The 25636-nt window shown below is 52.1% G+C and overlaps 4 protein-coding genes across 6 annotated transcripts in view; 2 read left to right on the top strand and 2 right to left on the bottom strand.

Annotated features, from left to right (window-relative positions):
- Nucleotides 1-442: 442 nt before the first annotated feature.
- LOC148643885 (tubulin beta-4B chain) lies at nt 443-3464 on the top strand. The gene is made up of 4 exons (XM_088615090.1): nt 443-614; nt 1714-1822; nt 1962-2072; nt 2258-3464. Exons 1-4 carry the CDS (start codon nt 558-560, stop codon nt 3316-3318), a joined length of 1338 nt encoding a protein of 445 aa, XP_088471216.1. The 5' UTR covers nt 443-557; the 3' UTR covers nt 3319-3464.
- Nucleotides 3402-7954, bottom strand: LOC148643886 (ciliary microtubule inner protein 2A-like). 2 transcript variants are annotated; one of them, XM_088615092.1, is made up of 7 exons: nt 7812-7954; nt 7167-7369; nt 5067-5215; nt 4560-4698; nt 3988-4082; nt 3720-3809; nt 3402-3563 (listed from the first exon to the last, which is right to left on the bottom strand). In XM_088615092.1, the coding sequence occupies exons 1-7, from the start codon at nt 7856-7858 to the stop codon at nt 3540-3542; spliced, it is 747 nt and encodes a 248-aa protein (XP_088471218.1). In that variant the 5' UTR covers nt 7859-7954; the 3' UTR covers nt 3402-3539. The 2 variants fall into 2 exon arrangements, with proteins under 2 accessions (XP_088471218.1, XP_088471217.1); XM_088615091.1 differs by having other exon boundaries at nt 3720-3828.
- A 2468-nt stretch (nt 7955-10422) lies between these two features.
- bcl2l16 (BCL2 like 16) lies at nt 10423-13879 on the bottom strand. Of its 2 annotated transcripts, none has more exons than XM_088615095.1 (2): nt 13394-13879; nt 10423-11094 (listed from the first exon to the last, which is right to left on the bottom strand). In XM_088615095.1, the coding sequence occupies exons 1-2, from the start codon at nt 13877-13879 to the stop codon at nt 10963-10965; spliced, it is 618 nt and encodes a 205-aa protein (XP_088471221.1). In that variant the 3' UTR covers nt 10423-10962. The 2 variants fall into 2 exon arrangements, with proteins under 2 accessions (XP_088471221.1, XP_088471222.1); XM_088615096.1 differs by having other exon boundaries at nt 10423-12110.
- Nucleotides 13880-15336: 1457 nt separating this feature from the next.
- The window catches only part of LOC148643888 (uncharacterized), a 49766-nt gene continuing 39466 nt past the window's right edge, over nt 15337-25636 (top strand). Inside the window, exons 1-2 of the mRNA XM_088615097.1 lie at nt 15337-15472; nt 17237-17392. Of these exons, the coding sequence (XP_088471223.1) occupies nt 15344-15472; nt 17237-17392 (285 nt within the window). The 5' untranslated portion in view covers nt 15337-15343. The remainder of the gene's footprint in view (nt 15473-17236; nt 17393-25636) is intronic.

Here is a 25636-nt window from a genome sequence, read left to right on the forward strand (position 1 = left end):
TTCGACGTATTTGACAACCAACATGCCTCGACAAGTACATGTTAGCATCGTGCTGCTAGGCTACATTTGTACTGTAAACCACAGGGGGTAAAGTCCCCCTCCCCAACCACCACGTCAAGCAAAACAGCGTATCTAATTTGAAGAACAGCAGGCCGGTCGCCTCGGCTGTTGTCACCGTTTACAACTGAGAGAACTTTCCACCCGCCGTTTCCAACGACAACAGCCAATCAAATCGCACATCAATCATTCAAACGGCCCAATCGCGGCCGCTGTTTCAAACCGGCTTGGGCCCGAGGACCTTGACGGGCAGCTGCATTGTCCAATCAAGTCCCGGAAGACCGCACCGCCTGCGGGGGAATGCCTTAGATTGGCAGGTGCGAGGGCGAATGCCAGGCTTCGTATCGCCGAGGAATGGGCGGTGCTAAGCGGGAACGAAAAGAGTCGTTGAGGATATATAAAGCTCGGGCTTTGACGGTTACTAGAGAAGTGAGCGGAAGATAACGCGGGCCGGTTGTCCAGCTTTTGTGTCTGTTGTGCGCGGTCAATTTTCGGCGAAAATGAGGGAGATTGTTCACCTGCAGGCCGGCCAGTGCGGGAACCAGATCGGGGCCAAGGTGGGTGATGGTTTAACGGAGAGAAAATGGAGTTGGGCGGAATTTTAATTTGGGACAGCGAGGTCTTTCCTTTTTTTTAAAAAAAAAAAGGAAATGGCACCGGTCGTGGGCGGTAACGGGAGAGGAGGAGGAGGGGGGAATTCGGTAACACACGTCGACATAGCTGTCGTTTCGTATAAAATATTAAAGTTTCTGCGTTCCATTTGGTAAAGCTACGCTTATATCCAATTCCTCATTAACCGGGAGTTTTTTTAAAAAAAAAAACGTATTTGAACGACCCCAGCAAAAAAAAAAGGAGCGAAAGGTTATCAACTTGGATATTTTGCGATTAAATATCTTGGTGTTTAGCTTACAGGTTAAGTTTTTATCCCATTCTCTTCTTTGACCTACTTTTACCGCTCCGTCGGCCAGGCCGGGCGGCCGGGGCTGTGTGTGTGTCTGTGCAGGTCCGCTGTAATCGGAGCTGGGAAACTAGATCCTCTATCCCATGAGATAAAGAGAGGGAACCAGCGTCTTGGTGTGGATTTCGGTTTTCGTCCACACGTACGTGTGGTACTTCCGATTTTCTGCCGGTGGGGGGTGGAGGGGGAAAGAACCGGGAAGCGGTGGAGATCAGCGCGGTGAAATGCCCGCCGTCAGGCCCGGCGCGCCTCGCTCATCTTCCCGCTCAGGAATGCGATCCGGCTCTCAAAATGGCTTTTGTGTGTGTGTGTGCGCGCTGTACTCGCTACCATCTTGAATATTCTTTCTTTTGGTGTCTTATTTTTATTATTTTACCCCCGATAGGAGACGGGGGGGTAAAATAGACGATGTAACGGTCTCCGGAAGGCCAATGCGTTTCGCTGCGTTAACGTGTTGGCGGCAGACGTCTTCGCGTGGCGCTTCCGCCTTGAGGTTTTTTTTTTTATGGCGTGTGACTTCTACCCCTCGATATCGACGGTGTTTAGTCTCTTTAGATCTTGTGTCGGATTTCATTTGAGATTTGCACATACTAGCAACGATGTAGAACGTTGTCCTTGCAGTCATCCTGGGCTTTTTTTAACGTTGTTGATTCTCTGTTGCCGTGCTTACAGCGATCTTGACTCTCGTTTTGCTGTAGTTCTGGGAGGTGATCAGCGATGAGCACGGAATCGACCCAACCGGCACCTACCATGGTGACAGTGACCTCCAGCTGGAGAGGATCAACGTCTATTACAATGAGGCCACAGGTGGGCAATATACTACTATTGTTAAATTTTATTTAGGGGTCTCATTGTTTTGCTCAAATACCCCCCACACAGAGTTCCCTTGTCCATTTACACCTTATGGAGGTGATAGCCTTTAAACCCAGTGTCCTGAATCTTTCAGGTGGCAAGTACGTGCCCCGTGCCGTCCTGGTGGACCTGGAGCCTGGCACCATGGACTCTGTGCGATCTGGGCCCTTCGGACAGATCTTCAGGCCGGACAACTTCGTCTTCGGTAAGTAAATTTGCAACCATCTGGGTTAGGCGAGCACTTGAGTGCAACAAAATGTCATTTGCTTTTGTGTAAAGCAAGTCCGTATAGGGAGGAGATAGGATAATCTACTGTTGACGGTAGCTCAACCTTGTTTGAAGAACGCTCTCAGCCTCCTACAGGTACTGATGAGCTGCTTTTGTCCGCAGGCCAGAGCGGTGCTGGCAACAACTGGGCGAAGGGTCACTACACTGAGGGCGCGGAGCTGGTGGACTCCGTCCTGGATGTGGTGAGGAAGGAGGCCGAGAGCTGCGACTGTTTGCAGGGCTTCCAGCTCACACACTCCCTTGGGGGCGGCACTGGCTCGGGCATGGGGACCCTGCTGATTAGTAAGATCCGCGAGGAGTACCCCGACCGTATCATGAACACGTTCAGTGTGGTGCCCTCTCCCAAAGTGTCAGACACTGTTGTCGAGCCCTACAACGCCACGCTGTCGGTGCACCAGCTGGTGGAGAACACAGACGAGACCTACTGCATCGACAATGAGGCCCTGTACGATATCTGCTTCCGCACCCTCAAGCTGACCACGCCGACGTACGGAGACCTGAACCACCTGGTGTCGGCCACCATGAGCGGCGTCACCACCTGCCTGCGCTTCCCCGGCCAGCTGAACGCAGATCTGCGCAAGCTGGCCGTCAACATGGTCCCCTTCCCCCGTCTGCACTTCTTCATGCCCGGCTTTGCCCCCCTCACCAGCAGAGGGAGCCAGCAGTACCGTGCCCTCACGGTGCCAGAGCTCACCCAGCAGATGTTCGATGCCAAGAACATGATGGCGGCCTGCGACCCGCGTCATGGCCGCTACCTGACGGTGGCCGCCGTCTTCCGAGGGCGCATGTCCATGAAGGAGGTGGACGAGCAGATGCTGAACGTGCAGAACAAGAACAGCAGCTACTTCGTGGAATGGATCCCCAACAACGTGAAGACGGCCGTCTGCGACATCCCTCCTCGTGGCCTCAAGATGGCTGCCACCTTCATCGGCAACAGCACCGCCATCCAGGAGCTGTTCAAGCGCATCTCTGAGCAGTTCACCGCCATGTTCAGGCGCAAGGCCTTCCTGCACTGGTACACCGGAGAGGGCATGGACGAGATGGAGTTCACGGAGGCCGAGAGCAACATGAACGACCTGGTGTCCGAGTACCAGCAGTACCAGGATGCCACCGCGGAAGAGGAGGGCGAGTTTGAGGAGGAGGAGGGAGAGGAAGTGGCCTAAGCTATTTGTTTTTAATACCATTTTTCTGTTCTGTTTTTTCAACTTTTTATTTTTCACTTTGCTGTTTTTTAATGTTACCTGGCTTTGTCTATCAGCTCAATCTGTACAGATGGAAATCCTCAATAAAAAGAGCTCATTTGATAGTCCATGCCTTTTGTGTCCATGTTGGCTCTACTGAGGTTTCTGTTCCCAATAGGACTCTCTGGAGCTCTGGCCGAAGGTTAAACCATGCTTGTATCGCACACCTGAGTTGAGAAGAACATGACATACTTGGTGAGAATTGGATAAGCCACAAAGCAATATCAGTTTATCATTAATGTAAATATACAGTTTTAGATAATAGCTTTAATAGGTCTTTTCCACTTACTCAAGGCTCCTTTAAATGTGGTATAATAGCTTACCTGGTATGAAGCCAGTGTAGTGTGGCAGCATGCCTGTCTTAGTGTAGAGTTCTGGCAGTGATGGTAGTCTTGCAGTTTCTCCTGTTCTGCCTGGGTTTTGCAAGATAAACTAAAGAAAACAGTAGCTTCAAAGCCACATTGTATAAAATGTAGCTGGTAAGTTACTGTAACATTGAAATAAATCTCTGGGATGCACCCCAAGATAGTAATTGAGTACTGTATGTGGAAGTTTTAGTTTCGCTTAACTGGAAGCTCCTGACGAACATACCTGATTGTGGTCAAAGTTCCCCATGGCCTCCCGGACTGCTGGCTGATAGCTCTGAGCCAGGCTCCAGCGGTAAGTAGGGACAAACCCAGTGTACCCTGCCAAAGAACTCTGAGTAACTTGCAAATTTGACGAGATAAAGCAGTTTCTGTTTTCACAGGCTTCTGGTTCTCATTTTCTGGGAGCCATTTCTATTCAAACAAGTTGTGAATGAATGATCATTTCACAATCAGATTGTAGCACTAACTAGAGCAAAGGTTCCCTCTTAAGGTTTTAGTGTGTACTGCATGCAGTTTCACTGCTATGTAAAAGCATTAAGCTACATTTTCCATAAGTTACAGCATTGAATGAAAAGGTATATACATTAAATATTTTAAATTGCTTATACAGATCTATTTTCCGTCATTGTACCAAAGAATTTGCTTAAGGTTCTACCTGATGCACGAGGCCAAGGTGCTTGATACTGCAAACTGAGTTTCATAACATAAAGCAAGACTTGTTCTACCACCATGTGCCACATTGCATTTAACTGAGGACCTAACTACATTTCCAGCAGGAAGTGTGCCTGCTTTTACCTGCGATGGCACGCAGAGGAGTGTTGCGGTCTCTTGCCAGGAATGATGGTTTAGGATCAAGATGGGCTTTCCTACCAGCCCAGTCACCGGAGGGTTGGGGTTTAGCTGTCAAGGGTACGGTCTTGTTTATAACAGAAATCTGATCAGACAGGAGGAGGAGAGAAACTCTTAGGGCCAAAGGTACTTTCCAGTCTTCCAAAAGCAACATTTTCAGTCCTCAAAACACAGTTTAGACAAGGAGTCTGTTTCAGTCCACTCTAGTTCACGTGGAGTCGATTAGACAATTGATCCAGCCCGTTCAAAATAGTCTGTGGCGAGTCACCACATCAGAGCTGCAAATGGGCCTGAAGATACTTTACAGAAGGACCTTCTGGTAGGATGCTGGAGCACAGTAATGGGCATTTCACATTAGTGGACCTGTCAGTTCACTGTTGAAAGAGCTGAAAGCGTCGGGTCAAGTGAAGGAAAGAGAATGTTCCCCTTCAGTGACGACCTGCCTGTCCCTACCCGTTCTGAGCCATCGCTGTAGGTGAGGAGCACAGGTCTCTCCCTGTTGCTGTCCTGCTGTCTCCGGAGTCGGAGGAACTTCTCCTTGGCTGCTGCGGACTCGCTGCAGTAGGGGCTGCCGTGCAGGTCTTTCCTGAGCGGGATGCATCCTGAGCAGCGGGGGGGGGGGGGGCCGAGAGTGAGGTGGTGGGTGCTCTCTCCAAGCAATAAACGAGCAAGCTGAGTCTTTCCGTAAAGCTGAGTCATAATGCACCGAAAACCTTTCGGATGTCCCCCCAAAAAATGTTCTTTTATTTTTGCTGTAAAATAAAAACAGCAAGAACCCTGTTGTTGGCCTGCTTTACGCACGGACTGAGCTTGCATTTTCTATCGCGTGCCAAAATGCTCATCTATAGCAGGGGGGGCTATAGATGCTGTATCCCTGGCGGCATGCCGTCTCGGGAGTCATTAGGCTTTCGACAACCTGAGAAATAAGACCGGCCCAATTCCCTGCTCTCAGCTGTACGACGTTTGCACCTGCAACGGGCCGCTGCGTGTTTTAACAATAGTTCTGAAGCTGTAGTCCTGTAAATGTGCATATTTATCCGCATAAAGATCGCCCACTGATGCAGATACACTGTTTGCGCACACAATGCACCAGATATCGGCCTCGATGTTTCAACCATTCGTGTATGTTTTACACTCTGTGCAAGAGCCCAGACAGCTGTGATGTGGCAGGAGGGTACAAGGTTCTGAAGCGACCCAGCTCTCTTTGAGCCCATGTGTTCGTGTCGGCGGGGTGGTAAGTACTGAGGCATCTGACTGGGGGAGCTGCTCGGTCTGGCGAAGGCTAGGTGACTGCAGTGTGTAAGCTCAGACGCTTGGCTCTAGCAATACATGAGCATTTTATTGTGCGATAGCAAATGCAAGCTCAGTCTCTCCGCAAAGCTGAGCGTCCTCATAGTGCACCACGTGCCGAGGACGTTTCAGCGGGCCAGAAGAGAACGTCTGTGCTGTAAAACGGTTTTTGTTTTTTCCATGCAAGCTTGGTCAAGGTGATCACACCCCAAAAAACGTGAAGACTCTCTCCCAGTTTCTTTTTGCCAGGTCGCACTGGGTTCTGCAGCTCTGTGTTGGATGGGAATATTAGATTCCTATAATTTAATAAAGAGTTAAACACGGCGAGCGATCTCTCTGCACCCGTTTCAGTTTTGACCAGCTGCCTTTGTGCTTGTATGGGGCCGTAGAAAGGTGCCCCTCTTTGTCACCAGATTGCGTCTTCTGATAAGAGAAGCATGCAGTTTCGATCCACAGAACACAGCTGATCCGAGTGACCCTCCTCTCCCTTTCCCCAGGCTCTTGTAATCAGGCAACATCCCACCCTTTTTTAGCTTAATTGGCAACACTACCATCACTACTAATAACACTACTGAACTACTGTCATCCCTCTCCCCACCTCGCAACCCTCGCTCTTCTAACTCTGGTCTCCTGTCTGTCCCCCAAGCCCGTCTACACTCTGCGGGTGACAGGGCCTTCTCCTGCTGCGCCCCACAGCTCTGGAGCTCTATCCCAGAGGATATCGGAGAGTGGCCTTCTCCAAGCTGCAGACCCAACTTGACGTTTCTTATCCCTTTCCCATACCGCTCTTCTCCCCGAGAAAGCAGAGGGAGAATCACGCCACCTTTTCGTGGACAAACAGCAGAGAGAAGGTGACTATCAGAGAGGAAACTCCTTCAAATCCTGACTCCAAACCCTTCTGTAGAAAGAGCCTTTACTGAACTGGTTCTGTTCTTTACCCCTCTGCTGCTACGGCATCCAAGTACCCCCCCATCTACTGTCTCCTCTCGTTGTGCATTTTCATTGTGCATATCTTGTGTATTTTTATTGTTGTTGTCATTCTGTAAAGCACTTTGAGAAGCCACCTTTAAAGACGCTATATAAAATAGTTTATTATTATAATTATTATTAACATCTTTGGATGCAGTGTTTGAAAGTGCACAGCGCACACCCTGCTTGTACGGGACACGTTGCTGAAGAAAGCAGAGAGTTTCTAGCCAGCCCTGAAGCAGGATGAGATTTCACATCGAGTCCCCTACCATGCTGGCAGTATAAAATACCCACCTGAGTATCCAGGTATTGCCCTAAGCCCCTTGATTGTGCCCTTTATGGCTGGCAGGGCATCAGGGGGTTTCTCTAGATTCGTGGTGGGTGACGGCACAGTACTCCTGTTTTGTCGGACTTTGGGGTCGGTCAGCAGATTGTGGGTCGTGGCCCCGTAGGAGTGTCCGATCTGGAACTGGAACTGCGGGCAGAATCCTCCGTAACTGGGCGCAGAAACCGGAAACAGAAACACCATCGCACGTCAGCCCGTGGCGTGATCTTGATACACACACACACACACCTGCTACAGTGAAACATCAGGGGCCTGTTTGTTTGTTTTTTTTAAAATTCTCCTCTGAGTTACGACATTGTTTATCCCCGAGCGTGGAAAAACCACGACTTGCATCCACGTGCGCTGTTGTACAGTATCCATTTCCTCCTTACTTTAATAATTAACAATTTAAAAAAATGGACAGCAGATGGTAAATAAAAGTAATGGCTCCGAAAGCTATCCTCTTTTAATTCAATGTATTAGAAGAGGACATCTTTCCTTCATTTGAGAATTACACTTTAACGTGAAGAACGGCGAGTGTAGGTCACGGCGAGTGTAGTGCTGCTGCTGTTTTTCAGGTGCTGAAATCTGAGTTTATCCCGTCGCAGGTTTACCCCGGAATGAAGTAGGGGTCCGCCGGGAACAAGCTGTGTCGGTCCATTCCCAAACAGGAGAAGCGGGACAGTCGGGACCCTGGCTGCCCGCCACTTGGGCAAGAGACTGCATCGCCATTGTGATGCGCGCCCCCGGTCGCCGTGGCAACCCCGTTGTCGTGATTGACCACCTGCTGGTTAATGTGGGGGGGGCGCGCTTTCTACACCACGCCAATGATGAGAGTATCGCGTCGAGTTTTATTTTTGAATTTGTATTTATGCTTAACAAAAGAACAAAAATCGCAATGCAAACAAGAGTCCATATAACAATTCAAGACAAGAAAGGTCGCCAGGGGTAAATTCAAGTTATGAAAAAAGATTGAACACATTAAATAAGAATAATGTCCGCGCCGCTTTCATATTTTTGCACTTCGAAATAGGCTTTAAATACCCCCTTACTTCCATTTTAAAATGCTCAGACAAAGGGTTCTTCCCAGACCACTTCCTTTTATGTATACAATAATGACGTTATAGTAATTCAATTTATTGCAAACGAAATTTTAATATTGTTTTCGATGCGGCTGAAACTTAACGTAACATCTTTTTTTCATCAAAACAAATATCAACATTGGTCTCTTTTTTAATGGAAGTCTGCAACTTAATCCAGAAAATGTTTACCCTTAGGACATAACCAAAACAAATGCTGACTAGTTTCAGGGCTATTGTCACAAAAAAACAACAACACATTTGTCATCTATATTAATTTTAAATCGCTGGGTAACAAGAGTCTTAACTGGGTAAGGTATCGCGTCGAGGTCTGATGTCTTTCGGTGAAGCGAGATCTTTTGCAGCGCCGCCTCGGTCGGCATTCTCTCCCGTGGGTGTCGTGGCGTTAGTAGATATAGGCGCTGCGGGGCCAGAGACGTGAAAAACTTTAAAAAAAAAATGTTTTCGATTTCCAATTGGGTTGGTGTGGGAAAAAAAAAGATCTGAACATTCTCAATAAAGAATTTTTATGTTTGAAGTTATGTGCAGTACGTCATACATCAGTAATACTAACTGTACCGTATACTTGACACAGCTGTTTCGTGTATATAATGCTCACCTTAAAATACTTGCGTATAATATAATTTATCCCTGTACACTGCATATAAATTATAAATCCACAACAGTGCATTGCTACTCAAGCTGTGTTTGGACATTCAGCGCGACTAAGAAATGCACACAACTTCATGAAGTTCAAATCCACTGAACTTGTTTTGTAACCTTTTAGGTATTTTGTAACCTTAATTTTGTGATTTTGTGATTCCCCCCCTCCAGGTGAGCTCACGCTGCACGCTGTGTTGTTGTGCATGTGATCAACTTGGATTGAATTCCTTTAATTTGACAAGTAATTCACACGGCCAGCAGTCAGAGCAGCACGAACCCTCCGACCGCTAGAGGTCGCCCTCGGTCTGCACTTTCGTTGTCTTAGACGTCTGTGGTGCAAGAGCGACTGTTTGGTTGTAGGAGATCCGGTATTTAATTATGAAATGTTGTTTAATTACTCCGCCTGCAAATCACGACCGTGCTTTATTTTATTTTTTTTGTTTAAATCTCAACTACGTCGCCAGGAAAAAAAAGATGACAGGCTCTCTGGCCGTGCGGTTTTGTCGACCCCCGAGGTATGTACTGGTATAACATTAAGAACTGCTTGGGCGATAACTCGTGTTGGCCCCGCGACCTAGAAGATAAACTAAAGCTGTTTGCATAGTGTTACCTGCTGTTTGTGTCATAAGTAGATGCCCGTGTATTTTCTGAACAAACGTGCGAACGGTGAATTGAGAGCGACGCAGGAGCTGCTAGTTTCCACCAGAGGGCGCCCTTGTCTTGCGCTTGTCGTCTGCGTGTCAAGAAGCCGAATCAAATATTTCGAGTCTGGTCGAAATAAAATAATAAAAATAGCCAAATTTATTTTTATATAGCGCCTTTAAAGTGGCTTTACAGGAAAAAAAAGACACGCAGTGGAAGGAGGTAGCAACAGATACAGTTAAGTAGCACAGTACAATTGCAATTACAATTAATCACTGTGCCGGCAAGGGTTTGGAATACAGAAGGAAAGCAAAGCAGGCAGACTCAGAAAGAAGAAGGTTTTGAGTCTTGATTTGAAAGAACTTGGAGAAGGTGACTCTGTGATATCCTTTGGGACAGGAGTCCAGAGCTTTAGGGTGCAGCGGAAGGCTTGGGGTACAGACAGGTGACCAGAAATAGGTTGCGAGGTGGGGAGGAGGATGACAGTAGCTCGGACAGGTACTGAGGTGCCGTGCCATCCCAGAGCCTTATAGGTGAGCAGGAGGTTTTTTTAAAATCGACACAAAACGTGATGGGAAGCCAGTGCAGGGACTCCAGGATAGGAGTAAAGTGGTCACTTGCACTAGACCTGGTCACTGGCTGCTGACGTCTCGACATAGTGACGTTTGTTCAGTGTGGATTTAAATTGCCCAGCGAGCAGGGCACCAGAGTAATCAAGTTAAGAAAAAAAAAAACTAATGAAGCTATTTTTTTCCCCAAGGCCAGTATTTTCTGTTGAGCATGCTTGTAAAGTCATTCATGGAGAATCAGAAAATAGTTGTTCAACACACACGACCCATCATCACTTCATCACTTCGTTTATTTCTTACAATTCAGTTTGTTCTGAAGTCCCATCCAGTTAATTGCAAGCAATACAGTAGTCCCACAACAGTCTTTGAAAATAAATTAAAAGACGATGAGTGTGTCAAAAGCATTTTTTTTTAAATTAGCGACTTACTAGTGAGTTCCAGAGATGGTAGTGTCTAAGAAAGCAGTTTGTTTGCCACCTGTGCAACAGGTTTGATTTGAAAAAGGACTCCCCTGTGTCTCACACAGACATGTACCTGATGCCTCTGTTGGAACAGATGTTGGAAACTGAGCTTGGTGTTTAAAGATGCCACCCCAGCAGCTGGTGGTAATCAGGTCCACAGATCCACCTGATCCACAGATCAGGTCCACATTACTTCCGAGAAGCAGTTGGAGACTTGAGCAGCCAGCGGTTAGTCCCTCTGGATGGGCCACCCTGCGGCTCCAGAGACTCCTGTGATTGGTCAAAGTTGGCTGGTGATGGGAGGCGCAGTCCCCCCTCCAGCCAGCAGGGGGCGCCAGGGGGGTGGAAGGGCTATGCAAGTTTGCGTTTCCACAGCAGGTAGGAGAGGAGGCTGGTCACCAAGAGCAGCAGAGTCCACCCGCACACTCGCCACACCTGGCTCTCCAGATCCTGCTTCCTGCAGTAGCGCGAGGTGAAGCCAGACTGGCAGGCAGACAGACAGACAGACAGGGAGAATCTCAGTGAGAGGACTGCTTGATTGCCACGCCCACCATGAATGTGGGCTCCCTTCCAGCAGGCTGATGGTTTAGGCCAGTGGTTCTCAAACTCTTTGGACCAAGTACCACCCCTGATCAAACCAAACCATCCAATTACCACCTACGAGTCATCTTCTCTGAGGAGCCAGAGAAAATCTCAATGACCAACATGAGTGCGTAGCGCATACACACTCACACACCCATATAATAAAAATAGCACTGAGTAAAAACTGTATAAATGTAATGTGTAAGTAAATCCCAAACCTAGATCATTTGGATCCTACCACCTTATAGCCATTTTCCAACGCTTCCCAACACTAGCAGGGCTGTCTGTGTCAGGTTCAGCAGCAGAGCTGGTGTCGGTGGCCGATGTATAATCCTCCTCGTTCTCAACGGGTGTGCGTGATCTATCAGAGCTGGCGTTGGTTCTCTTGGCGTCTATTCCTTTCAGCCCTGACGTGAGGCTTGGTTTGTGCAAGGTATTCAGTTTTGGTTCTTTGTTCCGTCCGCGAAAGTGGCGCTGACAGCTCGGGAACAGTATGGAGTGTTGGCGTGCGCTGTATGGACGGAGCTGAGTACGTAGGCTGCGTGTTTGACGAACAAACAAATTTTTTTAAAACCACATTTTAATTCCCAGTTTTTCAGTGCACACAACAAATCTCCAGGGTCATCTGGCGTACCACCAGTGGTACGCGTACCACAGTTTGAGACTACCCAGACTAAAGTGGCTATTCACCTGTTTAGGTGGAACACGTGATTGTATATTTTACCGTATTCATTTATTTTTTCGTCACACGTGTGTCTTACGTATTTACGTATATCTTACGTAAGATTCCTAAAGCCGCCTCCTTGTTTCTCCCATCTTTGGCGTGGGAGTTTCTGTCTTACCCGTTGTCAAGTTTGTGTTGCGAGAAATACGCTGCGTCTTGTGTTGTGTCTTTTTCCTGCCCGCAGAGTTCCCTTCTGCAGCAGTGAAGGAAACAAATAAAGCTGCGCTGGGTGAGGATCAGACGAGCAGAGGTGTTGGCACCTGTTGTTCGCAGTGCGCCACCTAGTGGTGGGGGCAGGCCAGAACTGCAGTAGTCAACTGGGTTTAAAATCGTGGGCGTGGTGGAGTTTGGGTTGTTTTTGTACCAGCATTTAGTGAATTGCCTACACAGCTCTGGCGGCTCTCTCGTAAACCCCACTGTTTATTTTTTGCACTCGAATACCAGACTTAAAAAAGAAACAAATAAATCGCATGGATTTTCACTGCCGAGACCAGTCTCGCCCAGACTTCCGTTTGACTGCCACCAGAACAAAAACTTGCGTTTTTGGAGCACTCTGTGGCCTTTAATCATCCGGACTTTGGCGTGCTGGAGATCAGTGTAGCAGGCGATAAGGGGGCTCGGATCTGTTCTCTTTAATTTAGTACGTGCAGTGTGGTGCAAAGCTTGGGTGAGGGTGTAATAAGAATGTGTAATAATACACTTTATTTTATATAGCACCTTTAGCGGTGGCTTCTCAAAGTGCTTTACAGAACGACAGCAACACCAATAAAGCAATACACGAGATAATGAAAATTACAGTAGGATACTGGATACAGTAGGAGCAGAGGGGTAAAGAACAGAACCAGTTAAGTCAAGGCCCTTCTAAAGAAGAAGGTTTTGAGTCAGGATTTGAAGGAGTTTAGAGAAGGTGACTCTGATATCCTCTGGGATAGAGCACCGGTGCTTTGGGGCGCAGCAGGCGAAGGCCCTGTCACCCATAGAGTGTAGATGAGCTCAGGGGACAGACAGGAGAGCAGAATTAGAAGGGCGAAGGTTGCGAGGTGGGGGGTAGGGCGATAATAGCTCAGACAGGCCCTGAGGTGCCGAGCCATGCAGAGCCTTATAGGCGAGCAGGAGGATTTTGAAGTCGACACGGAACTTGACGGGAAGCCAGTGCAGGGACTCCAGGATAGGAGTCACGTGATCACTTGCACTAGACCTGGTCAGGATTCTGGCTGCCGAATTCTGGACATAATGAAGTTTGTTCAGTGTGATTTAGAAACCCCAGGGAGCAGAGCGTTACAGTAGTCGAGTCGGGGGGGGGGGGGGAGAGACAAATGTGTCGGTCAGCTTTTTCAGCCACAGTTAGCGGTCTGGTGTATCATTCGCATCAATGGGGCAGCGTTCGTGCTTTTGTGCGTAGCGGGCCGGTGAAGGAGTGTCACGCGGCGGTCTGCGGGTGAGCGTGAGAGTCCCGCGGAGAGGCAGCAGACTCACCCAGCCTCCCTGCCGCCGGATCGCTGGGCAGATCACCCTCTCCACGTACTCCCCCACGCACTGCTGCAGCCCGGGCAGCACTCCCATCATGCCTCTGTCCTGGCAGTGCAGCGCCATCTGCCCCGCCAGCACGTAGACGGACAGCACCGCGCTCCAGGCCAGCTCGCGGGGGCGGCCCCCGGGGGGCCGGGGCCGGAAGTGCTCGTCCAGGATGCGGAGCAGCGTGGGGCAGGCGGTCTCCGCGGTGACGCCCTGGAAGAGGCGTGGCCAGCGCCGGAAGAAGATGGGGAACTTGAGGAGCAGGTCGTCCCCGGCGTGCCTCAGCGCGGCCGCCGCCTCCGTGGGGGGGGGGCGGGAGCGTGGCGCCAGCCCCGTCACGTAGCTGATGTAGTCGTAGGACAACAGGTAGCCCTCCCTCACCAGGGGGTCCGGGTGACGCAGCCCCCCCGCGCCCCCAGCCTCGCTGCTCTCTGGCAGCGTCTCCATGCCTGAAGTCAGATCGGTCCTCTGAAGCACAGCCTCGCTGTCGCTCTGCCTCACTGCCTCACTGCCTCACTGCCTCTGTCACTCTGCTGCCTCACTGCCTCAGTCACTCTGCCGCTTCACTGTCGCTCTGCCTCACTGCCTCAATCACTCTGCTGCCTCACTGCCTCACTGCCTCTGTCACTCTGCTGCCTCACTGTCGCTCTGCCTCACTGCCTCACTGCCTCTGTCACTCTGCTGCCTCACTGTCGCTCTGCCTCACTGCCTCAGTCACTCTGCTGCCTCACTGTCGCTCTGCCTCACTGCCTCAATCACTCTGCTGCCTCACTGCCTCACTGCCTCTGTCACTCTGCTGCCTCACTGTCGCTCTGCCTCACTGCCTCACTGCCTCAGTCACTCTGCTGCCTCACTGTCGCACTGCCTCACTGCGTCAATCACTCTGCTGCCTCACTGCCTCAGTCACTCTGCCGCTTCACTGTCCCTCTGCCTCACTGCCTCGCTGTCCCTCTGCCTCGCTTCCTCAGTCACTCTGCTGCCTCGCTGTCGCTCGCCTCGCTGCCTCACTGCCTCAGTCACTCTGCTGCCTCACTGTCGCTCTGCCTCACTGCCTCAGTCACTCTGCTGCCTCACTGCCTCACTGCCTCAGTCACTCTGCCGCTTCACTGTCCCTCTGCCTCGCTGCCTCAGTCACTCTGCTGCCTCGCTGTCGCTCTGCCTCGCTGTCTCAGTCACTCTGCTGCCTCACTGTCCCTCTGCCTCAGTCACTCTGCCACTTCACTGTCCCTCTGCCTCACTGCCTCAGTCCCTCTGCCGCCTCACTGTCCCTCTGCCTCGCTGCCTCACTGTCCCTCTGCCTCGCTGCCTCAGTCACACTGCTGCCTCACTGCTTCGCTGTCGCTCTGCCTCGCTGCCTCAGTGACACTGCTGCCTCACTGGCTCACCGTCCCTCTGCCTCAGTCACTCTGCTGCCTCACTGTCACTCTGCCTTGCTGCCTCACTGCCTCAGTCACTCTGCTGCCTCACTCGCTCTGTCTCGCTGCCTCGCTGCCTCAGTGACACTGCTGCCTCACTGGCTCACTGTCCCTCTGCCTCAGTCACTCTGCTGCCTCGCTGTCGCTCTGCCTCGCTGCCTCAGTGACTGCTGCCTCACTGGCTCACTGTCCCTCTGCCTCAGTCACACTGCTGCCTCGCTGTCGCTCTGCCTCGCTGCCTCAGTGACTGCTGCCTCACTGGCTCACTGTCCCTCTGCCTCAGTCACTCTGCTGCCTCGCTGTCGCTCTGCCTCAGTCACACTGCTGCCTCGCTGACACACTAATTGTCGCGGTGTCTTACTGCGGCGTCTCCTGTCTGTGCGGAGGTGGGGGGCGCCTGGAGTGTGCGGCGCTCCGGCTCAGTCCCAGTGCCCGGTGCTTCACCTGAGCGGAGGAGAGAGTACTTGTTGTGCGGGGGTGAGCTGGTCAGGCTGAAATGACAGTAGAGAGATTTCTTTTCTTCTTCTCCGGAGGAGAACGGGACAGAAAGGCTGAGCTACAGCGCGGGACATTGGCTGCTCTCTCCCCGCAGAGCCATCAGTTCATTGCAGTAACTAAGAGCACGGTAAGCACCCTGAGTGTCCATCTTCCTTCTCCGTCGTGGGGCTCCTTATCATCGTCCAGCATTTTGGCCTAGAAGGCGAGCAGCCCCCATGGGCTTTGGCACTGTAGTGAGAGGGCCTGGGTTCGAAACTCACCTGCCTCTAGGAGAGCTTCCTGCAGCTGTGCTGCGTGGAGCAGAAGGTAGTTGTCAAGGCACAGCTGGTGACGGGAGAAACAGGCCGGACAGAGGGAGCTCAGCGGACCTCCTCCATTGGTGTGTGTGTGTGGTGGGGGGAGGGGGGATAACGGGCCCTGTGGCTAATTTTAGCTGTCCCATTCCGAAAAGGGAACCTGACGCTCGAAATTCCTCCCTCCCCAAGGGTGGTGTGTGGGGATCGGGAGTTGGGGGGGTGGGGGGCGCCTGCTTGTGCACACATACACACTCCAAGGTCTGGCCCCTGTGTCCAGCACAGCCGCGGAGCTAAAAATAACACCACGCGCGCACACGGGGGGGGTGAAGAAGTTAAAGTGGGGCGCTTGTGAGAAGGACCAGGTGGGGTGGTCTCACGTGCTGCCCTGCCACTGGAAATCGAGCACCGGGAGGCTCGCGGATCAAGGGGACGCGGGTGCCGTGCGGGGGATTTCCGAGGCGGGCCGGGCGAACCACGGTGAAGGCGTGCCGACGGCATCATGGGAGAAAGACTACATCAGAACTTGCCAGCAGTCGTATCACTGAAGCTCAGCCAATGCTGCTGGAAGAGGTGTTAGTGGGGCCAGTAGGGGGCGCTCACCCTGCGGTCTGTGTGGGTCCTAATGCCCCAGTATAGTGACGGGGACACTATACTGTAAAAAGGCGGCGTCTTTCGGGTGAAACTTAAAACCGAGGTCCTGACTCCCTGGGTCATTAAAAATCCCAGGTTGTTTCTCGAAAAGAGTAGGGGTGTAACCCCGGCGTCTTGGCCAAATTTCACACACACACCACACCGCTCCCCACACACCAGCTCTCAGTGGGGAGGAGAGCAGAGTGATGAAGCCAGTTCAGAGATGGGGATTATTAGGAGGACATGACTGGTCAAGGCCAGGGGGAAATTTGGCCAGGACTCCAGGGTTAATACCCTTACATCGGAGTCGTCCAGTCAGAGTCCTGCTCTTCTAAAGACCTAACACACCATGTCGTCCGTTCTGAACGTGCATGATGATGATAATGATGAGACGCAACTCTACCTGTGCTGTCAGGCCAAGATTGTGCCCGGTTCTCTCTGTGACAGAGGCGTTCCAAAGCAGAGTGATGGAGCCAGTTCAGAGAGGGGGATAATTAGGAGGTCATGATTGGAGAAGGCCAGGGGGAGAAATTTGGCCAGGACAATTGCACGGCTGCCTTCTAGAGAAGGGTGTCTTAGCTGTCCCGGCTGGGGTGTCTTCCACAAAAGACGATTGCAATGCATCTCGCAGTTTACATACCAGAAAGAAAGATGGGGTTTTTCCTCAATTAAAAAAAAAACAACAACAACCCACACACGTCTTGCAAATCCCTTCTCCCAAATATTAGCGTTCAAGTGTTATTTTTCCAGTCCATTTGGCAGCCGGACTGCTGTCCCCAGGCTGAGTAGGGCTGGGCGAGGTGCCAGCCCTCTCACTCTTCTCCCCCCCCCCCCCCGGTAGGGCCCGGGACCCTGAGGGTGGGCTGATCTACAGTGCCTTAGGAAACAAGGGGGTGGCCAGGGAGTTAACCCCCCTCGTCTAACAGGCCTGGGCCCGACCAATCACTGGCTAGCTTTTCTTAAAGGGCCGGAGCTCCCAGACGCACTTGGCCATGCTGCAGGCGCCCCCCCCCAGGTGGCTCCGTCCCACAGGATGTGACATCACGCCTTGCCGCCCCCCGGACAGCTCAACCCCAGCGGCTGGTGCGCTCTCAAGAGATGGAGTCCCGCGCGTCTCACAGGTACGTTTCCCCCGCCAGCAGCCGAGTAAGAGTTAACAGCGGCAGGTGAGGCGACCGATCCAAGCAGTCGCGCGACTGGGAGACCTAATACCTTCTCCAGCCCTGGAGCAATCGGGAAAATCCGGATCTTCTCTCTCTGGTAGGCTCAGGTGTAACGACCTGCCAGTTCTGGGTTGTGGGGCTGCGACGTGGTCTGCCTGCTGGCTGGGAGGGCAGTTTGCGACATCGTCTTCTGATGCTCCCTGCCGACCCCGGGCCAAGAAATATCAGATGCAGGCCGGTTCTTGCCGTGGATTTAATTTGCTGACACCTTTTCCCGAAGGGCAGTTATTGACGTCAATCCCGGATAAACTGTCAAATATGAACAGAGTACAGGTGGGGGCATTATCTGTCCTGGACACCAGTGAAAAGATTCCAGCGAGTGAAGGGTTAAGTCCGCCTCTCTCTCATCACCCCCCCCCCCCCGACAACACAGCTCCTTCTCGATATCTGTCATTGTGGATTTGCAGATTCCTCACAAGCACTTGGTTCTAATCCCCTCTCTTAGGCGAAAACCTCCAGTGTTTACACTGTCCCAGCTCATAACGCCAGACTGTTCCATTAAACCAGCGATGGCTCTCTCACGAAGTGCGAGCAGAAGAGACTCAGGCGGGGGCGAGAGAGCACAGTTGACGGGGGTGATTTCGAATTATGTAGATGGGAGGAGACCGTTATCGGGATGGGGGCAGAGGGATGGGGGGGGGGGGGGGGGTCCTCGTTTTCTTCCAAGCAGTGTGGAAGGTCAGGGATGGGCTGATTCCCGTCGCACTTGGCTGAGACGAGTTCAGTGAAAAGAAGAGAATGGAAGCAGACTTTGAGAGTCTTGCAGCCACACCTCCCCAGTCTGGGGGAAATTCCACGGTCTCGTCAGCTCCAGACTCTTTCTTTCCTGCCGCGGTCATTACGTGCAGCTGGTAGTCTCATCGCGCTCTAGAATTGGCCGGCGGCCCTCCATCCCGCTGTCCCCTGAAGGTCCCGAAGAGCCGGCCTGTTCCAGACCTCCACCGCCCTTGGCGTAAAGTTAAAAGGGCTGGAGTTCTCGCTCCTAAACGCACTTCCTCATTCGTGGCCTTGTGTTCGCATTTCTCTGCTGAGCATCATGTAATCCACACAACTGGCTTGAGTACCTTTCCAGGTCTTGAATTCAGGTATTGAGTTGTAACCTCCTCTGTCAAGACTGAAGACCCCTGCTAGCCTGTGATCTTATCTGTATTTATTTTGCCAGTCAGTCACTGTGGACCTTCTGGCAACAACCAGGTTAAACCATTTGTTTTTATTTTTAATGTATTCTATTCCTCTCTGTTGTGAGCGACCTTCGTGTTAAACAGAGTAGAGGCCTCGTGATTTTCCAGCAACTTGTAAAACTGGGCAGACTGGAGATACTGGGGAAAGGCAGCTCACTCGAGGTACCACAGCAGTGTCAGCAGTGAGGACTCGAACCCACAACCTGTCAGTTATCAGTCCACAGACTTGCCCACTAGTCCAGCTCTCCTGTGATATACTTCAGTATCAATAATGGGATATTGATGTGAAGATTGAGGATTTCCTCCAGTGTCAATAACAATAGATAAAGATCAAGGCACGGTTTTCTTGTCCTGCTTAGGGAATACCCCTCAGAAATGAGTGGAATCTATCAGCCGAAATTATGGCGGGCTTCTCTAACGAGCAGGAAGGAGTGAGGTCTCCTTAGTTGTCGGCATTCTTGTTCGGAGTCCAGCAGGAGTGCCAATCGAATGCCACACACAGGAATTGCATTCATGGGCATAAAAATCCAAACTTTGCAGGCAGGGGGCATGTAAGATGATAACCGGACTGAGAATCGGTTATAAACGGAAGACATGTGGGTCCCTTGCAGTGATGTGGTTAGTGTCATCAACAGCTGGATGGGGTCCTCTGATCCATTAGCGAGCAGGCATGCTAGATGAGCTGGAATCCTTTCATTTGTAAGCATTCGTACGCTGACAGGCAAGTTCACAGAGCAAGGGGCTGTGGGCCGTTTTTTTTTTTTCCTGGGCCAGAGTTTGAGATCCCTTAGACGCGCGCGCATAGCCCTGTTGTTTGCGGAAACACTGCAGTTATGGAGAAGCCAGGGCCCAGACAAACGCAGAAATTCAGCCTGTACCCCCCCCTTGGAGATTCTGTGATGAGCTCTTGAAAAATACCGGGTGATCATTGCCATTTCCTTATGGGTTTTTGTTTTTTTCCATAAACGTTCAGCTGGGATCGCTTGGGTACGGATTGAAGCGTCCGATCACTGTCCCCTTCTCTTCCTCGTTTAAAATGTAAAACAAAAAAATGAAATGATGGGGGTGGGTTAGGTCAGCCCGGTCGAATAGCAGTTTGCGCTGCTGCCTCATAGCCCAGCCCAGGGCCCAACCTTCTTTGTGGAGTCTGCATGTTGTCCCTGCTTGGGTTTTCACGACCGTGGAAGAGGCCGGTTGTCTAGGTTTATCGGTGCTTCAGGACTGACCCCGAGTATGTGTGTGTGTGCCCTGTGACAGGACTGGGATCAGCACAGTATAGCTCCACCTCCCGCCCAGCCCTGCCCTCCCTGGGTTTCTGGGATAGGCTCAGAGCTGGCACAGGCCTCAACAGGAATAGGTGCTGGCTGACTTGAGTTCAAGTTCAAGTTTATTGTCATTATACTCACATAGAGGTATATGATATAACGAAATGCTATTTAGCTAGCTCTCAGACGAGAAGTAGTACAAAAAAAACAACAATACAATTGTATAATAAAAGAAAGACAGAGACAACAGGCAGTAATGTGCAAAACATCAGTTGTGCAAAAACATGCATCAACAGAATGAAAAGGATAGAAATTATGAGGAGTGAGCCTTTTGGCCTGTGAGGTAGAGGTAGATTGCAATGTGTGTTTGAGTTTTTGGTAAGGAAGAAGGCGCTGTGAGGTTCAGATCGTAGGTGAGAGAGGCTGGGAGTTTAACAGTTTGACAGTGCGAGGGGTAAAAACTGTCTCGGAGTCTGGTAGTCCGGGCCCGAATGCTCCGGTACCGTTTTCCAGATGGTAGAGGGGTGGTCATACAGTCTGTAGCTGGGGCGTGTGGGGTCCTTGATGATGCTCAGAGCTGTCCTCCAGCACCGCCCGTCGTAAAGCAAGGAAAAGTTTTCTCTCTCTGCGAACAGCCCCCCTTTGCCCTACTTTTCAGTTTGGGCAAAACGCTTTCCTGCCACTTGCGTCTGGCTCGTGCGGAGCGACCGGCCAAGCAAGACCTCCCCTCCCTGCCTCCTCCTCCTCCTCCTCCTCCTCCTCTCTCTCTCTCGCGCCCTGCCTCCCGCTCCTCGCCGGCGGCGCCGTGCGCAGCTGATGGCATCGGGTGCGTGGGGGGGGCTGTCAGTCACTCTGGCGCGGCCATATGTTTGCCGGCGTGAGCTCTGAGCCCAGCTCTGCCAGCGGCGGCGGCCCGTGCCAGAAGATATTAAGGGGAGCAGCGGGGCGTCATTAAGGCGGCGCGATGATTGATTAGCCGTGAATCCTGCGCGCGGGAAGCGCCCCAGATCCGTGCTCGGAGAAGGCGGGAAGCGAGAGAGAGAGAGAGAGAGAGGGGAGCCCCCTGCAGCTAGGCGGTGTTATTGCACGGCGCAGGGAAAGGATGAGCTAGGATGAGCACTGCAGGAAGACATTAAAAGCGAATTGAGGGCTCTGCACGGGCCGGGGGGAGTGCGGAGGTGGGGGTGGGATGGGGGGGGGGTTGCCTTTTGTTAAATGGAGCATCCGAGTTGCTATCGCTTCGCCACGAGTTGGAGGAAGGGCCCGACCTCCGAGTTGGAGAAGAGCGATGGCAGGCGGGCCCAAGAGTCGGAGCTTTGTGGAGGAGAAGTGTGTTGTGTTGTGTTGTGTTGTGTGAGTGTGAGGGGGGGAGGTCCTTTTCGCGTAAGAGCTGGCGTAGGAGAGACCAGTGCGTTTTGCAGGCCAAGGCAGAAGAGCAGAGGACTGTGGGAGGGATCCTCAGCGCCTTGACCCGACTTCCCTTCCTCGCTCGAGACCTCGCCCCCTCCCTGCTCTGTGCTCTTGTTTCCCCGTGTGCTGCTGCTCCACTTGCAGGCGGTCCGTGTGCTGACCGTTCTGGGTGTCGGCTTTCAGCGGTGTGCTGCTCAGAGCGCAGAGAGGAAGGGTGAAGCGGGATTTGGGGCTCTTTAGCGTTGTGCTTCCTGAATCCACAGGTACACCCGTGGTGCCACGCACGAGCACATAGTGATCCGAAGTGCAAACACGGTGCCAGCTTCGTGCACCTCGGTTTCCAGCACTCAAGGAACTTTTCCAGGGTTGTTCTTTTCGTCGATCAGGCTTTGGAAACGGATTCCAATCCCTGATTTAACTGTGTCCCCCCCCCTCCTCCCCCGCCCCGCGTCCCCCCCCCTCCTGCTCTGCTCTGCGAGGCGGGATGACTAATGAAACCCAGGGAGAGCGATCCGGCCCTAGGACTCCGCTGTTAATGTTTTGTTTGGTATTAAAATGCGCGAGGCAACTAAACTCCCACTGATTTCAATAAAAACATATGGAATGGGCTCATCAATCAAGTCCCGCCTCTGCCGAGATTCTGAGGCTGGGGTTCGGAGAGTGAGTGTGTGTGTGTGTGGGGGGGGGGCGGCTGGCGTTCGGCTACACTCCCTTTGCTGGACTGCGGGCAGCACCAGGGCGAGAGTGCGGGCATCGCGGCAGAGGAGAGGAGCGTGGGGTGCAGATCCGAAGGCCCCGACTTTGTCAGATTAGGGTGGCCGATTATTGGGTATTGATACGGCCATCCGATTCAGAAATCGCCAGCTGTGGTTTTCGGCTAAAACACTTTAACGACCCCTGTACCCACCCGGGGTTGGTTGGGGGGTGAAAGAGGAAGGGTGGGGGGCTTCTCGGACCCCGTGAGCCCATCGGAGGCGTCTGGTCATTTTTGGCGTTCTGCAAGCTCTGCTGGGTAATGCACGCTTGGACTGAAAAGAGAAGGGAAAAAACACGACGTTTCGGCTGTGGAGTCTTCTTCAGGAGTGGTGAAGAGGTGTGGTGAAGAAACTGAAGAAACAGCCGAAACGTCGTGTTTTCTCCCCTCTCTTTCCAGCACGGAATAAACCTCTTATTCTGATTTAGTTTGAAGCTCTCAGGCTGGCGACTTCATGCTGTATTTTGATGTTGTTTGTAACGAAACGGTTGTTTTTCTCATCATCATCCCTCCCCCCCCAAAAAAAAAAAACCCCAAACAAAATAGCAGATCAATAGCAAAAATAAAAAATGAAAATCACTTTTCTCTCCCCCCCCTCCTGTCTGAATGGGAGTCCTGTGGCCATGTTAGCAGCAGTGCTCTGTGCGGTCAGGCATCACTGCAGCTGTGTGTGTGGTTGTGGTGGTAGGGGGGGCAGGGGGGGTCTCTCTTGCCCGAGGGACTGTGAGGGGGTGGGAGGTGACAGGGCTGCAGTCTGATAGCTTTTTAACAGCCTTTTAATTTGTGAAATTGACTGAAAGATCTTCCCTGTGTGTGATAGAAGGTGGGTGGGTTGGGGGGGGGGTGGATCTTGGCCAGTGTAGCTGAGGAAGAAGGGTGTGGCCCGTTCGGTAGCGAGTAGCTAAGTGATCCAAGAGTCGCATCCAGCTGTTGCGTGAAGGAATTCAGGGCATCAGCTCAAACGCGCTTGTTCCACCCTCCCACCACCCTTTGTGTACAGAGGTGCCTCCTGTTTCGCGGTTATGAACGCACTCCCGCGTGGTTTCCGCTGGCGCCCTCCCGTCCGTGTTCCACTGCCGGTTCTGTGGGCTGGCTTTGTCGGCGTGTGAACGCCTGGCTCGCTGGTGGCAGGCAGTGAGAAACTCGGAGGTCCTCTAGAGGAAGCTTGTGTAGTGGGTGCCCTGCTTTTACTCGGCTCAGCACTGGTTGAGGTCTCAGACTGTCACGCTGTACTCCGTCCTGTGAGCTTTACCATGATTTCCCCGGGCCTTACCACACTCTGATCTGCTTTGTACCGCAGAACACCTTTACACAAGAATGGAGAAGCGAATGGGGGGTTTTGGGGTGAATCTCTCCCAGTAATCCTGGGGGCAGATGTGGCGGGGCAGCTCTGGAGACTGGTGTCCAGGCAGCAGGAGAGGGGTGCAGGCTTGGGAAGAAAGAGAGGGGTTCACGCTAGGGTCACAGGAAGGTGGTTTGGGGGTATCGAGGGGCTTGGGGCAGGGGTGGCCCTGGGGTGATGAGGGGGTGCGCAGGTGGGGGTCATCTGGGGGAGGGGGGGGGGCGTACTCTTCCCACCTTGGTAGTCTGCCCTCATCCAGATCTCGGCAGCGAATCCAGTCCGACCCGTCCTGGGATGGGAGACCCTCAGGGAAAACCAGGCTGCTGCTGTGGTGTAGTGGTGTGGGTGGACCAGTAGGTGATGCTCTTCTGTCTGGACCAGAGTTCCCAGATCTGTGCCCCAGTGGGGTGACTGGAGACCCTGCTGTAGGAGGCCCTGAGTTCCTGGTCATTAAAAGCTCCTCAGTTGGCAGGAGCAGGGGGACTTGCAGTCTTGGCTAGAACAGTCTGGCCGATTACAGTTCCTCCTGAATTCAGCTGGTGCAGCGGTTTCTCTCTCCTCTCCTGATCAGTGGGGCTGCTGTGGGAAAAGCCCTGTTGGGACCTCTATATCTCGCTGGATGAAAGGAGCTATAGAAATACATAGAAAGGCATCACATTTTTATTTTTGGTAGCAAAGTGCTTTGGATGATAGCTCTGTGTTGCTGGGAGGGGAGAGTCGGAGCCTGGCTCTGCGACAGTGAAGCAGTTCAAATGTTAAAACGAGAGAAAAATAAGGTCGTGGGGGGGTGGGGGCACTTTGGTCTTTCTGTGAAACGTCTTCTGACGCCGATGTTGAATGAAGTGGCGCTTACACAGCCTTGCACACAAATTGGCTCACGTTTCCCTTGATTTTATTTCGGTTTATCACTCAGCTTGGATTTTTTCCTCCAGACCGAAAACAAAAATTAAGTTTTTGGATCTTTGGAAGTGGGGGGGGGTCGCTGGTTTTTCTTCCCCACTGCCACCTCTCCGTGCGCTGGTCCCCGCGGCTGGGCCAGGTGGCGGGGAGAGGACGGGGGCGCAGCGGGGAACCGGGACCGCGGCGTGGCCTCCCGGCATGCTCTCGCGCCGTGGGGGGGGGGCGTCGCCGTGGCGACTGTCACTCAGCCCGGCGCAGTCCCGCCCCCCGCGGCGAGGGGGCGCTCTACTGGAACACGGCAGCTGTCCCGCGAGACGGAGCGGCAGGAGCCCCCTGCCGTCTGGCGCTGGGACGATTGATAGACTGTGTACACGGCAGTCATTTGCATCGGCCACCGGGAGCGAGCGCGAATCTCTTACCATATTAAGGAGCTGTAAAGCGCGCCGCAGCGGCGAGAGACCCCCGAGCCTTTCAATCATGTGCTCATGCTGTCTCTTGCACTGTTGCACGGCTGTCGTCTTTGTTGCTCCGGTGTCGCTTGGTTTAGGCGAATGCCTGAAAATGGGAACATCTCGTATTGTTTGGTTTTTAAAAGTTAAAAGACCGAGGGGTGTTAATGTCATCGTACTTTTTCTACACTACCTCCCTCCCTGCACTGGAATAATAATAAAACGTATCTTATTTAGCACCTTGCAACTCTGCAGCCTTTCTCCGAGGGGAGGGTGAGCTGCCCGGGTCCGTGTTCACAAGAGGTCTCGGGTGAACGCGAGGTGCCGCCTCGCCGCGGCCACCAGGGGGCGGAGTGGGACAACATTCGGGAGGGAGCCCGTGTGTTTTCTGGCAGGTACTGAAAGCGATACTTTTTTTTGGGGGGTCTTGTTCTCGTCCCCAGCCTGACCTTTCAGTTGACCTATATATTCCGTTTTGGACATCAGGGAAGCTGCAAAACTAGGATGAAATCGCCCCCCCGGATCATGGAACTGTTTTGTTACTCCATAAATAAGTGAAGAGTGAGGGACTTGTTTCTCGATGGAAGCAGGGGTGAACACTCAAATTCGGCTCAGGCATGGGGCTTTAAGGATCTTTTTGAAGACATTTTGGGACGGAGATGCCCCCCATCTCCATATTCAGTGCACAAGGCAAAACGTAGTGAGCAGTTGCTCTTGGCTACTTTTGATGAGAATATGCACGGATAATTCTGGGATGGTTGGTTTTCACCTGATTTCAAATCACCGTTAATGCAAAGCAGACAAATCGTTTTTTGGGGCTCGGAATCGGGGGGGTAGATGG

The sequence above is a fragment of the Lepisosteus platostomus genome, chromosome 21 (assembly GCF_059453375.1).
Source record: "Lepisosteus platostomus isolate fLepPlt1 chromosome 21, fLepPlt1.hap1, whole genome shotgun sequence".
Lineage (NCBI taxonomy): Eukaryota > Metazoa > Chordata > Actinopteri > Semionotiformes > Lepisosteidae > Lepisosteus > Lepisosteus platostomus.

Coding starts and splice junctions, on each gene's coding strand:
- LOC148643885 (XM_088615090.1), top strand. CDS start 558: ATGAGGGAGATTGTTCACCTGCAGGCCGGCCAGTGCGGGAACCAGATC. Junction 615..1,713: donor GGAACCAGATCGGGGCCAAG/GTGGGTGATGGT, acceptor GTTTTGCTGTAG/TTCTGGGAGGTGATCAGCGA. Junction 1,823..1,961: donor CTATTACAATGAGGCCACAG/GTGGGCAATATA, acceptor TGAATCTTTCAG/GTGGCAAGTACGTGCCCCGT.
- LOC148643886 (XM_088615091.1), bottom strand. CDS start 7,858: ATGGACCGACACAGCTTGTTCCCGGCGGACCCCTACTTCATTCCGGG. Junction 7,370..7,811: donor GACCCCTACTTCATTCCGGG/GTAAACCTGCGA, acceptor TTCTGCGCCCAG/TTACGGAGGATTCTGCCCGC. Junction 5,216..7,166: donor GGCAATACCTGGATACTCAG/GTGGGTATTTTA, acceptor CCCGCTGCTCAG/GATGCATCCCGCTCAGGAAA.
- bcl2l16 (XM_088615095.1), bottom strand. CDS start 13,879: ATGGAGACGCTGCCAGAGAGCAGCGAGGCTGGGGGCGCGGGGGGGCTG. Junction 11,095..13,393: donor TCCGGCGGCAGGGAGGCTGG/GTGAGTCTGCTG, acceptor TCTGCCTGCCAG/TCTGGCTTCACCTCGCGCTA.